The following is a 13,581-nucleotide window of genomic DNA, read 5'->3' on the forward strand; positions in this document are numbered from 1 at the left end:
CGTCAAATGGTGCAATTCTATTGGTCGATATTTGGGTCGGAAAAATAATCAGTAAAATTTTTACAATATAATATTTACTTATTTTATTTAATCGAACGTTACGCTATGAGTTTATTTTGTCGAATTTTGAGTTAAACTTAAAAAAGCGATCAATCTACGAACCAATACCGGTACGTTACGCGATTGTACCCTATTTTTTTACGCTTAAGATAATATTTACTAATTGGAAAGATGATTACTTATTTTGATTATTACTTTGATTATTCATCCGAATTATTGATCTTGCCATTGATCCAATTACGAAACTTGTAGACGCTTGCATATACTTCAGGGACCCCCTGACCACAGATAAACCTACCCCAAGATACAACACCAATAAGCGTGTTGTTAACTGCTAGTGGACCACCAGAATCACCCTGAAAAAGAGATATTTTCCCAATTAATAACAGGATAAAGAATGAATATAATAACAGTTGATTATATTATGCTGAAACTTATATCGGTCTGGATAAACAAATCTTGGAAGGGTTAAAGGTTAGGGTTAAGGGTTTCAGTAAAACTTTGGAGGGGGATACGTAAATGAAATTCCCAATGACATCCATCCTGTCAAAAAAACCAAGTCTCGCAATTCGGTTTTTCTATCGGAGAAGTTGTGAAATCCATGAAATACCAAGTCGGTTAATTTATTTTGTCCCTATTTAAGGGAGTTTCTGTCTTAGTTTTTCCGTAAATTATTATCATATGAGTATTAAAAATCATTAACGTTTTAAATAAACAGATGAGCTGCGAGACTTAGCTTTTTTTACAGAATGTTTTTGATGGTATCTCGCTTCTTTTTGTACATGATTCGTTAACTGCAAATTTAAAATAATAAAAAAATTTAGCCCCCAGATTGCCCCTAGTAACGGATTACAAAATTGGATGCACCAACTGCATAAATAATTTTGTAATCCAATAAAAGTGTATGGGATTACAAAGTTATTCACGCTGTTGGTGTATCTAGAAATCTGGTCAGAAATAATGGAATGTTTCATGTTTTCTTTGATTTAAACACTATGTACCTACTATGTAAGAAATTACACACGAGGCTGGGTTAAATATTAGTTTGAATGTGATAAGGATGTACTGCAATTACACAGCTACCTAATTGATGTAGTTAGTTGATAACAAAACGCAGCAAGTGAACGACTATTAGTAAAGTGACGGTAGTTGGGTCAAACGTCGTATAAACAACGTCCGAGCCCCTAGGCGCGATTCGTACGAATGCGCCACGAGTCAAAAGAACGCGGCAATTTATAGTATTCGACAGCTAAGCATGTTCGGACAGGAAACAGTGACAACTATTCATCTACAAAAATAGTTACGTCTTACAACTAATTATATTCTAAATTTGGTTCTATGGCTGCTAGAAGTGCCTTATACTTTTACGGTCGGTATTCACAACAAAGTCAAATAGCCCGAATTATTTCGAGAAAAGGATGGTCCGCTTGCCGCTTCTTTGCTCGACCTGGCAGGGCATTACCGTACCTCCAGATAACATAAAAATTCCTTTTTTTTTTTTTTTTTTTTTTATTACTACAACCGGCAAAGGAGCGGGCGGTACACTTGATGTAAGGTGTTCACCGCCGCCCATAGCAATTGCAACGTTACCTAGGTACCCTTGCGATTGAAAATCCTTACTTGACATGCACCTACGCCTTCTTCCCTAGAAGCGCAAACGTTAGTATCTGTTACAGGAAGATTGCTTGGCTTGCCATTCGTTGACAAATCCTCTCGGCACTGTTCTACCGATACTGTTTCCAGGTATAGCATTTGAAGTTTATCAGGTACTCGATCATAATACTAGAAACATAAATATTCATTAAACGACCCAGTATTGTTGTATTGTTACCTCTTAATGGAACTACATACATTTCATACTTTAAAAATCGAAACAAAGTAAATAAATCTTGAATTACGCATTTCTTTAAAAATCAAAAGTATATAATTCTTCCATTGTCAAATTCTAAAAGTTTAAATAATAAAATCATCTAATAAAATAATAAAATCATAAAATTATCTATAAAAAACTTCAAATACATTATTATCTAGGAGCCACCGTTTCTACGAAAAATCTATTTTTTCATTCGTTGATCTCAAAAAGAAATTCAATTACTAGAACGACAGGAAATTTTAATATTTTATTTTTAAGTGTGTTTTTCACAATTTTGTTAAATTGGGACTGGATGAAAATTTTGTTTGTGGTCGTCTTCGTCGTTGGTAGGGTGAACAATTAATCCTAAGCGAAATATCGCACGCTTATGACAATTGACAATTAGTATCGCTAGCGGATTATAGAATCCGCTAGCGATACTAATTGTCATCAGGAAGGAATACTTGGAATAGTCCTTTGCGTTTTGACGTTTGGCTAAAGGGGCAGTTCCATTAAATTTAAAAATATATAGGTGTTCTGACTTCTTTACAATCAATTTTTGTATGACAAACCCCAAAAATAGGTCTAGCTAGTGAAAATTGATTTGGTTAAATAAAAGAAAAACAGGACTCCAGCAATTGCGATTTCACTTTAAGTTGAATTAAAAATACCACTTACATCAATATATCCCCATCCTGATAAAACGCACTCCGTGCCAGCAGGTGTAGGCTGCTCTGCCAAGGCTATAGAAGCGATATTGGAAGAATATTCAAATTCACCATCTATTCTAAGAAGCGCGATATCGTTTTCCAATGTTGTTCGATTATAATTCTCATGGTTTATAATTTCATCCAAATCGTACCTAAGGCCGCCTAAAGACAATGAATTTGTTCCGGCAACAACTGTTATATTATCAGGATGAGCACTAGAAGAAATTAAAGGTTACCTTATTATTGTATCTTTCATATTGCCTATAATATTGATTTTCAAAAATATATTTATAATGAAATATGTCTCGTGTGACACGTATATAGTATGTGTCTTTAAAAATCGTAAGGACTGCTAAAGACCTTACGCCTCTACAAATTATCATGAGCATTTTAACTTACTACACCTAGACACTACCTTAAATAAAATAATAATATAATTAATGTAATGAAATACTCTATTGTGCAATGGGCAGCGGTCAACACCCATGATTTTCTGACGATGGATCCGCCGCAGGAGTGGTACTCCCTCCATGTGGTCTTTCTCAGTGATACCTGATGAGGGAACGCTCCTTCTGGTGCATCTTTCCCTCCAAATACTTTCGTCTCAGGATCGATAGTTGCACCTGAAGAAGTTGAAACATAAAAGTGCGTTTACCAAGAGATGTGCTATGCTCCTTTGCGGTGGATGCGTTTAATATGTGTAAGAGGGACTTCATTTGAACCGCGAGGGACTAGAACATGCTTCCTGAGTCTGTGTTCACCGACGAGTACAACATGGAGGTCTTCAAGAAAAGAGTGAACAGGTACCTTCTAGGGAAGCGTGCTCCATCTTCCATCGGCCACATCTCAGCTTATCATAAGGCGAAATCGTGGTCAAGCGCTTCCCTATCATACAATAATAAAAAAGAGGGATCCTACTATCGATACATCATATAGGTCGAGCTGCGCATCTTCATAGCACATCTTACTCGCGTCGCTACACAGATTAGGATCAATGGAAACATTTTCACACATTTTCGCAGCATAGCTATTTAGGACAACTCTATTGGAAAAGCACCCTAAAACCACCTATTTTATACAAGGCTTGACGTTGACTTCCCGATAGACGATAAGAAAAATATTATGTTGAAAAAGGGTATGATCGTCTGAGTCCTTAACCACTGAGACACCTGTGGTTAAGACTTCATTCAAAAGGTTAAGCGTTAGAGACTAGACGAGCGTCAAAAATTAAATTAACTCCCATATAAATAGTCTTCCATAGGAGCCGGTGAAGAAAAATATTTTATTTTTATTGAGAAAAGCCGCATAGGAAGAAACAAAAAAGGACCCGATAGTCCCACACGAGTCCTATTAAACCAGGGTGGTACATTTCAAAAACATGCAATATAGTAATATATAAGAAACTTACCATGTACGGACAGTAAAAATAATGAAATAACTTGTATTTCAAACATTTTGTCGCACTAGAGGACTCTTCAATTCTGAACTATATTAAAAAGTTATTCTCTTTATATACAACTGTTTCTAAAACTAAGGCTGTACGCACACAAAATGTTAAAAAAAAATAATAATAAAAAGTTTATTATATTTTTATTTTCGTTCATAGGTATTTTTATTATTAAATATGTAGATTGTTAGTGTTATACATATATGAAAAATTTCAATTTGTGAAAAAACATTAGAAATTCAGTATGAAAAAATATTAAATAACGTATTTTTTACCATATTTTTTAATGAAGAATATCTGGTTTAATCTTTCTACCACGTCCCTACCCTCTTGGCCCGCATAATTAATTCATCCATTGGAACAGGAATATAATTTTTGGAATAAAGCACTATTTCTGTTTTAGTTTCTACAATTAATCTCTTTATTCTTAGCAAATTTATGTGCCGTGATGAAATCGCTCTTTAAACCTTTCCTAATTGTGAATTACTTACGTACATTAATTAACCTAAGAAAATTAAACTTTTGATGATAAATTTGTAATTATCTTATAATTAAGTAATCAATGTGCTGGTTCTTTAAATTAATTTTAAGCTATTTAATTCTATGGAGACGCCACTGGGCGTTTGCCATGCATGCCAACATTAATTCTTTTAACCCCCAGCTTAATGCCTAATAAGGCAGATTGCAGGCTAAGAGGAGATTAAAAAAATGAACTGAAATCGAACTTCAATTACATATTGTATGTATATGTCGCAGGTTTTTCATAAAATTAGGTTTTTGATCAAAAACCTAGGTTTTTCATCAAAAACCGGAAGATGACACATTTTAAACTCAATTTCATCAAAAACCTGTAACAATCCAGATTTTTGATCAAAAACCTGAACTAATTTGGGTTTAAGATAAAGTTCTTGTCAAAATCACGGGTTTGCTTTGTTTTATGACAAATTTAAATGAAAGAAATAAAACAATCCATCATCATTTGCAACTTAGTAGAAAGAAAACAATCATTTATCTATTAAAATTTTACATCCATGATCCAATCAATATTCTCGTCCTTCAATCCAATCAGATTGATCATAAACCCAAACTAGTTCAGGTTTTTGATCAAAAATCTGGATTGTTACAGGTTTTTGATGAAATTGAGTTTAAAATGTGTCATCTTCCGGTTTTTGATGAAAAACCTAGGTTTATGATCAAAAACCTAATTTTATGAAAAACCTGCGACATATATATCGTGGCCATATCATAGATTTGCTCACTGATCAATCATTTCATAAAATGGTCGCATTTCATGATGTGGTCAACTTGGTTTGACCAGATCTTTAAATCGTCAATGTTTCTCAATTTTTGCATCCACATTTGGCCAGATCATATAAATAAAAAGTCCATACGATATTTATGAATATAAATAAAGAAATTATAATATGAATAAATATTTATGAATTTTAATTTGTTTAAGTGTTTTTTCCTCAGAAGGTATAGCATAGGTTTATGCATAAATTATAAAATAAATTTAATCCTTCTTTTGTGGAAAACGACACTTATAAAAAAATATATTACAGTAATTTCTTGTTCCACTTTGAAATTCAGAAACAACATTATTATAACACAATGTTTATTATTTTGGAATTCCTGTTCATAAAAACGAGCAAATTAACGTTTCACGTTTTTAATACTACATTATGAATAGGCGAAACAATGCTTCGAGGGGCTTCTTACTTTGTGTGGATCCGCCTTTTGATGAAGCAAATGTACCCCTTCACAATGGGCAGCATTGGGCGAGCAATCACGATAGTTTAGATGGGCCTATGGGCTGGCGCAGATATTATGGCAGGTTTCATTGCCAAACTTTATCGATTTTTTTCGTAACGAAGACCCGAGTCTTTAAGTGAGGTAAGGGGCAGATGCATTATTCATACATCTGTTTCACTGATCGATTTTCTTTATGGACAAGTAGATGATCAGCCTTCTGTGTACTGCCAGACCAGGACCCGTCGGTTACCTTTCGTATGTGATCGCTTCGATGCTCCTCGGGAATAAATTGACTTTTTTTTAATTGACCGATTTTCAATATTTTTTTTTTATTTGAAAGCTGGCTGTCCTATTTAATTTTGTTCGAGTCCTCAAAATTTAAAGGCAGTTTTGTTTTTTGTTGAAAATAATTATTTTTATTAATATTTTGGAACAATTTAAGGACATTTTAATACAACCCAAACATAAACTCACACTGTATGAATTAAACTGTATAGAGTCCAACGTATGAATTCCGTGTTTGCAATTTTTTAACATGACACATGATTGGCACGAACCATTAAAAATTTTAAAGATTTTTCCGAAAAAGGAAACTCACAAATTGATGGAAAATTTTATTCATTAAATCCTTGGGTTGTGGTTCCTTTTTGTATAGGAGAAAACCTATCAATTGATAAATGTTAAAAGTAACCACATGCACATTTTCTTAATTATCTAGAAGTTTAAGAGTATTCAGAGCAAAGGAGAATGGGCATTTTACTATGGAAGTTGGGCCTGAACACTTGAGTTGGACCAATACACATGAGATATTGATTTTATAATAGATCATAACACATACATAACGGGAAAAATATATATAAAAAATAATCAACTGGGTTTTTGTACAGTCACATCAAGTTTTATTACTTTGTGTATAATATTCTTTGCTATTAATAACTGTTGCAAGACAATGACAATATCTTTATGTTACTCCTATTCACTTTCACTTACAAATACGTACTAATCTGAAGCCTTCTAATAACCAAAATACACTAATATTATGTTTTGTAACAGGTACCTATACCGTGTTTATTATAATTCAACGTAGTTAGACGTTTTTTATGGTTAAACTCAGTCACTCCAGTGACATATAGGTTTATATTTACTTCACTCGAATTAAAAACACCGTTATTGTGCGCAAAATAAATAAAACTTTTTGCCTTGACTGTACAAGAACCCGGTTGATTTATTTTTTTATTTTATTTTTTTCGTTAGGTATGTGTAATGATCTATCACAAAAACAATATTTCGTGTGTATTGGTCTTAGCCCAAGTTTCAGGCCCAATTTGCCCATTCTCCTTTATGTACACATACTTAAATAAGTAATTTATCAATGAATTTAAATACAATAAATTTTAATTTATCTTCATCTAACAGAACTGCAAATGTTTTTGTAAATCCTTTGATATCTCAGAAGTGCGTGTTTGCTGGGTGGTTCCTTTTTGCTTAAATACGGACATATGTTAACGGAAATGTATGAAATCCGTCATTGTATAAAATTCCTAGGAAATGTATATTATTCCTAAAATTGCACGGAAATGTGTGAAATGAATTATTTTATACACATTTCCTAGGAAATGTATACATTTCCTAAATAGTAATCGGAAATGTAAAACATCTAAGATATTGGTAGGTACGCGGGACGAGGGGTGTGTATGTCGCAGTCGGATTGTATAATCCGCCGTATTACAAACGGCCGGCATTTTGTAATATGCCAAAATTCGTCTTTTTCCAAAATTCTACAACGACGACATGTACACGGGGACAGCAGGACGAGAGGACTGATTACTTACCAAATGAAAATTTGATTTGATTGAATTTAAGTTGATTTAAGAAATGTTAATTAGTAAGATAATATGAACATATTATTAATATTATTTTACGGTAAGACTGTTACCTGATTGTCTCAATAAGTGCTATAATAAAAAAATAACAACGTGTTTTATTACAGAAATCATTTACTTTATACATTTCCTAGGATATCTATGCATTAAATAGTTGATTAAACAATATTTTATACATTTCCTAAATGGTATCGGAATTGTACACGTTTCCTAGGATTTGTATACAATATACAATTCCTTGATTTCATACATTTCCGGTAACATGTACACTTCTTAATGTAATCACAAGCAAAATAAAAAATACCACGCATTTGAAACCAAAAATCACGCGCAACTATTTCAAAAACTAAAAAATTCGCGTGTTTGAGTGGATTGTTTTTGAATGAAAATCTAATATTTGGAGTATTTTTTTCAGCCAAGAACTATTATATCAAATTAATTGGTTAATTGAAATATAACGTTTAAACAAACAGGAATCAAATAATTTTACTAATATCTGGCTTCTGCGTAAAACTTCGAAAATGAATTCCAAAAACGGCCTGTGAAAAAACCTTTATTAGCGATGTCCTTATTTCCTAATTAAAAACCCTATCTCTTGAATTACGTATGTATTACTAGTTAAATAGAGGAAATTAAAAAGTCGTAGGACTACTAGAATATGTCGCGGAAGAATACCAACCAATACCCGCGGCCCCATCATTAAAGCGGCTCGACGGAACACAGTGGGGTTTTAGTCGGTAAGAATCCGATATAACGGCTCCCTGGGAAGCCGAATGGGATATTATTATTCTTCATTTATTTACAAATTAATTATAATTTTTGGCCCAGTGCCTCTAGATGAAAAAGGCAGATACGTTAATAGTTATAAGTTAATCATTATTGTTCATCTAGTTGATTGACCGCCTGCTTGCTACAGTGGTTGACGCGTGAGCGTAGCACCGAGGGGTCCTGGGTTCGATTCCCGGTGGAGACGAAGAAAAAAAAATGTCTCGGTCTGGTAAGACACAGAAGGCTGATCACCTACTTGTCCCTAAAAAAAATTGACCAGTGAAACAAACACTTCATCTACTTAGCTTAGCCTTTATTTTGTACCACATTAAACGGACTGATTTCATTAACAAATTAACAAATTAAAACATTTCCTTGTTTTTTACGTTTGTGTGAATAATAATATTAATTATAAACTACAATATTTAACATGACAATAAGCCAGGATTTGAAATGAATTTCACGCACATGCATCAAATATTTATTGCTTTAATTACCATTTTTATTTATATGAGTTGCCAAAAAAAACATTATTTAAGGACATTTTAAGCCGAATCAACTATGCCTAGAATCCAATCTCGGTATGAGAATACTCTTGCATATACATCAGGGTACCCTTGAGCGCATCCAACACCCCAGGACACGACTCCAACAAGCTTCTTATTCAGAACCAATGGACCACCAGAATCACCCTGCAAGTGAAAGTAAAAGTAAAAGTATTACGAAAAAAAAGTAAAAGTGAAAATTATCCATTCTCTTTGACCCCAATGAGAAACTAAGAAAAAAAAAATAACTTTTAGTCAAACAAATAGATTATGCTCGGCTGGAAAACGACAAGTTGGTAAGCGCATAACTCGAGAACGGCTGAACCGATTTCGATAATTCTTTTTTTATTATATTCCTTGAAGTACGAGGATGGTTCATATGTAGAGAAAGCGTAAACATGTACCACGGGCGAAGCCGGGGCGGACCGCTAGTCTTCTTATATATAAAAATGAATCGCAAAATGTGTTGGTAAGCGCATAACTCGAGAATGGCTGAACCGATTTCGATAATTCTTTTTTTATTATATTCCTTGAAGTACGAGGATGGTTCTTATGTAGAGAAAACGTAAACATGTTACCACGGGCGAAGCCGGGGCGGACCGCTAGTATAACAAAAAATCATTTTATGATATTTCCGTCTGCATGCGCTGCATATAGATTTTTTTCAAATTGATGCGGATGAAACCGCGGGGCACAACTAGTATGTAATACTCACTTGACATGCACCAGAGTATCCTCTAGATGTTGTACAAATCTGTTTATCTGTTACCGGAGTAGAAAAGTCCTCTAACCTTAGTTGGCACGTATCTACTTCTATTGTATAAGTTGTAAGCATTCTAAGATCGTCCGGTCTATTATTATTAGTGCCACTCTAAAAAGTACATCACAATTAACGACAAATCATATATTATTTACTTGTGTCTTAATACATTTCTATTATTTCTTGTCTTTGTAATAATGTTTTATCTCTTATGTATGCAAATCTATATTATAAAAATGAATCGCTAAATGTGTTGGTAAGCGCAAAATTCTGGAACGGCTGAACCGATTTCTTTAATTCTTTATTTATAATATTCCTAGGAATACGAGGATGGTTCTTATGGAGAGAAAACGTAAACATGTACCACGGGCGAGGCCGTGGCGGAACGCTAGTGCTAAATTAAACTTACTTGTATATTACCCCAACCTGTTAATATGCACTTAGTATATCCAGGAGTATTTTTGTCAGTCAACTCTATAGGAGCCACTTTCGCATTGAAACTCATCTCATCTACTTCAAGCAAGGCGATATCGTTTGCGAAAGTTGTTCTGTTGAAATCCTCGTGGTTTATTATTTGCTTTACCTTATATCTATAACCACCAGATGATAATTTGTTGGTACCAACAACTGCTGTTATGTCTGTTGCATTAAGGCTGAAAGAACAAATATAGATTGAAGTTAGTTTGTAATTGTTATCAATCTTCTGTTGAAAAATTTTTGGACCAATTTCTACTTTAATATTAAAAACCAATCAATATTAAACTTGAATAAAATTCATCATCTGAAATTCACTTAGCCAACAAGAACAATATATTTAAGTCGTTATTTCATTAAAAATTCAAGAAATTAAAACTGATATAATCCCCCTGAAGCCCTGACTGATATAATGGGACATTACGTCACAAAAGATCTGACATCATCATTTTCGTAACGTAGAAGACAGTGATAACAGGCTACATTTTACCGCGATAAGACATGATGGCGAAGGAGCGGGTGTATTAGTCGTTTTAAATGAACGGCTGATTGATACGAGAAAATATTAAGCATAATATTCCGGTAACGCCGATTTATTTGTAAGTAGAATAAAAACTTAATAATAGTAATTTCATCAGAGTAGATAATAATAGTAATTTCATCAGAGACTTAAAAATCATATCATGGACTTAAAGTCCATTTTTAAGGAGAAAATAATTGAAATATACTCGTTTGTGCAATGAGCAGCTGTCAGTATCCATGTTGGTCTGATGATGGAGCCTCCGCAAGCGTGGAACTCCTTGGTATCGTTCCTCCTCAATGACACTTGGTACGGGTATGCACCTTCTGGAGCCTTATCACCACCTACTATTTTAGCTTGCGGTTCTTTTGATGCCTCTAATGTATATCCTGCACAAGTATTATATACACAGATGAGCCCTTTAGACCTATCACCTATTTTTGTAACGACAAACTTATCAGCATACAAAAAAGTAGTTTTTTTTACATTCTATGTACTTTAGTTAAAGAAAAAGTCGATTTATCTTGTGCAAAAGGAATGTTTAGGGATTTATGTACCTATATGATAAATTTCAATATTGTGATATAGGATTGTTAATCCTTTTAATTATTACTCATAATTTAATAAACAAGTATGCTTAAAAATCAATAAAAAATTCAAATCTAACTCACCCTCTGTGTAAATTACCACGAAAATTAATGACAAAATTAACAACTTGAACATTGTGGTATGCTCGATTGGCTTAAAGTAACTAATACAGTCTTAAATTTCAATTTATACGATTTTCGTTAATTGGACTAGATAAAAAGTTAACACATAAATTAAAAATAATTTCACTAAAAAGTAAGGCTGTTTAAAATTAACATTATAAGTACCTACTTAGTAGTATAGTATAGTGTTCAAAAAAACTTTTACTTGTGGTGACATAATTTATACACAAGCCCCGGCTTCGCCCGTGGTACATATTTACGTTTTCTCTATATACGAACCATTCTCGTATTTCGAGGAATATAATAAAAAAGAATTATCGAAATCGGTCCACCCGTTCACGCGTGATGTCGTGACAATGGAAAACGGCTTTCATTTTTATATCACTACATAGTATAAAATAAAGTCGCTTTCCCTGTCCCTATGTCCCTATTTCCCTATGTCCTTTTGTACGCTTAAATCTTTGAAACTACGCAACGGATTTTGATGCGGTTTTTTTTAATAGATAGATTGATTCAAGAGAAAGGTTTATATGTATAATAACATCCATTAAATAGTGGAGAAGTACTGTTATTTTTGAGGTTTCTAATGTGATGTCGTAAAAAATTACATTTTTTCCGCTTACATTGCAAACGCAGGCTGAACTCTACGAGTTTTATCAAAATAATGTACTAAGTATTATACACATTGAAAAAGTCTACAGAAAAGTCCGCGATGGTATATATGTCTATCTTTTATGGATAACCCACATAACTTTTTTTATAACCGGTACCGGCCGGCCGCTCGGATGTATATTTTATACCCGTGCGAAGCCGGAGCGGGCCGCTAAGTTTTTATATACAACGTTCACAGTTTTTCTGTAGTGTATTTAGTATCAGCATTGCACCCGTGCGAAGCCGGGGCGGGTCGCTAGTAAAACATAATTTCCTATTTTTAATTACCAGAATTCTCAAGGTAATTGAAATTATAAAATGTAATAAAAAATAATAATTACGAACCCGTTTAGTAGGTACTAACTATGTATTACTATAAAGTAATACATAATATAAAATAACAAACGTTATTTTATTTAAGTAATCACTCCTTTAAATTAATTCTTAGCAAGATCACAGATAATATAACACTATTCGCAAGATATTGTTTTTTGGGGTGTACACTGTACAAAAGGCGGCCATATCACTTTTAGGTGATTCCTACTAGACCACCTGTGTTATTGGACAATATGTACGTATATATATTATATAATAATATGATAAATGTCGGCTTTGCTGTATCCATAGGCTGTATCCTTCGTCGGTTTCTATACATAGATTCTCGGGTAAGGATTTTTTTCAAATTTATTTCTTACGCAATTCAGTCAACAGTGTCGTTTCAATCGGATAAATTAGCAGTATTAAAAATGTGTTTTCTTTTCTTCAAACCATCTATTAAGGTCCTTATGAAAATTAATGTTTATTTCATAATAATATGTACGCATCTTAACTTAATGAAGATCATTTTAAAAATGCTTAAAATGGTATAAATAGGATAAATTTCACGAATTAATTATTCAATACATCGTGCTACGCGAGAATGAAAACATCTTAAAATGTTCATTATGTTATGTTTATTATTAACATTTTGCTACTATAAATTGATAAATCAATATTCTCTGCACACTCCACTGGTCTAAAACCCCTCGACTTATCGATTTGAAGTCCGGGGTCCTCAGTAAGCCACCATTGAATCTATCATATTGTTATAAAATAATTCCCAACTGGCAACCCGAACCGAGTGGGTGGTTATAAAAATGACCCTGAACAGCGGATTTGACACTTTTTGCGTTGGGCTCTCGGACGTAACGGTCGTTATTGGTTATGTTTAGTTGTGATTATTTTTCCGACCCAAATATCGACCAATAGAATTGCACCATTCGACGTCACGTGGTACAACCTACATGGTATTATACTGATAATTTTTTGAAAATTTTCTCTGGTCGTTGACGTCAAACTGACAGGTTCAATTCAATTGCGAAATTATTGGCCGACATTTGGGACGGAAAAATAATCTTCCGAATACCACACGAGCTTCAAAATTATCTGGCATTTCCCTCAAGGTTCCCT

General features: G+C 33.5%; 1 protein-coding gene across 1 annotated transcript; it reads right to left on the bottom strand.

Moving 5' to 3' along the window:
- Positions 1-260: 260 nt before the first annotated feature.
- On the bottom strand, positions 261-11,501 carry LOC149489445 (uncharacterized). The gene is made up of 9 exons (XM_089715013.1): positions 11,443-11,501; positions 10,980-11,160; positions 10,187-10,430; positions 9,733-9,888; positions 9,038-9,164; positions 3,077-3,245; positions 2,591-2,837; positions 1,681-1,842; positions 261-416 (listed from the first exon to the last, which is right to left on the bottom strand). The coding sequence occupies exons 1-9, from the start codon at positions 11,492-11,494 to the stop codon at positions 261-263; spliced, it is 1,494 nt and encodes a 497-aa protein (XP_089571139.1). The 5' UTR covers positions 11,495-11,501.
- Between the last annotated feature and the right edge of the window lie 2,080 nt (positions 11,502-13,581).

Source organism: Colias philodice, chromosome 3 (assembly GCF_061535455.1).
Source record: "Colias philodice isolate Cphi_HAF_F1 chromosome 3, ilColPhil1 Martin Lab GWU primary, whole genome shotgun sequence".
NCBI classification, from domain to species: Eukaryota; Metazoa; Arthropoda; class Insecta; order Lepidoptera; family Pieridae; genus Colias; species Colias philodice.

What these genes read in the sequence shown, in the direction of transcription:
- LOC149489445 (XM_089715013.1), bottom strand. Translation starts at nt 11,494, where the DNA reads ATGTTCAAGTTGTTAATTTTGTCATTAATTTTCGTGGTAATTTACACA. An exon ending in ATACCGAGATTGGATTCTAG is followed by an intron (nt 3,246 to 9,037) that starts GCATAGTTGATT and finishes CAACTTCTTCAG; the next exon opens with GTGCAACTATCGATCCTGAG. An exon ending in GCTGCCCATTGCACAATAGA is followed by an intron (nt 2,838 to 3,076) that starts GTATTTCATTAC and finishes AATTTCTTCTAG; the next exon opens with TGCTCATCCTGATAATATAA.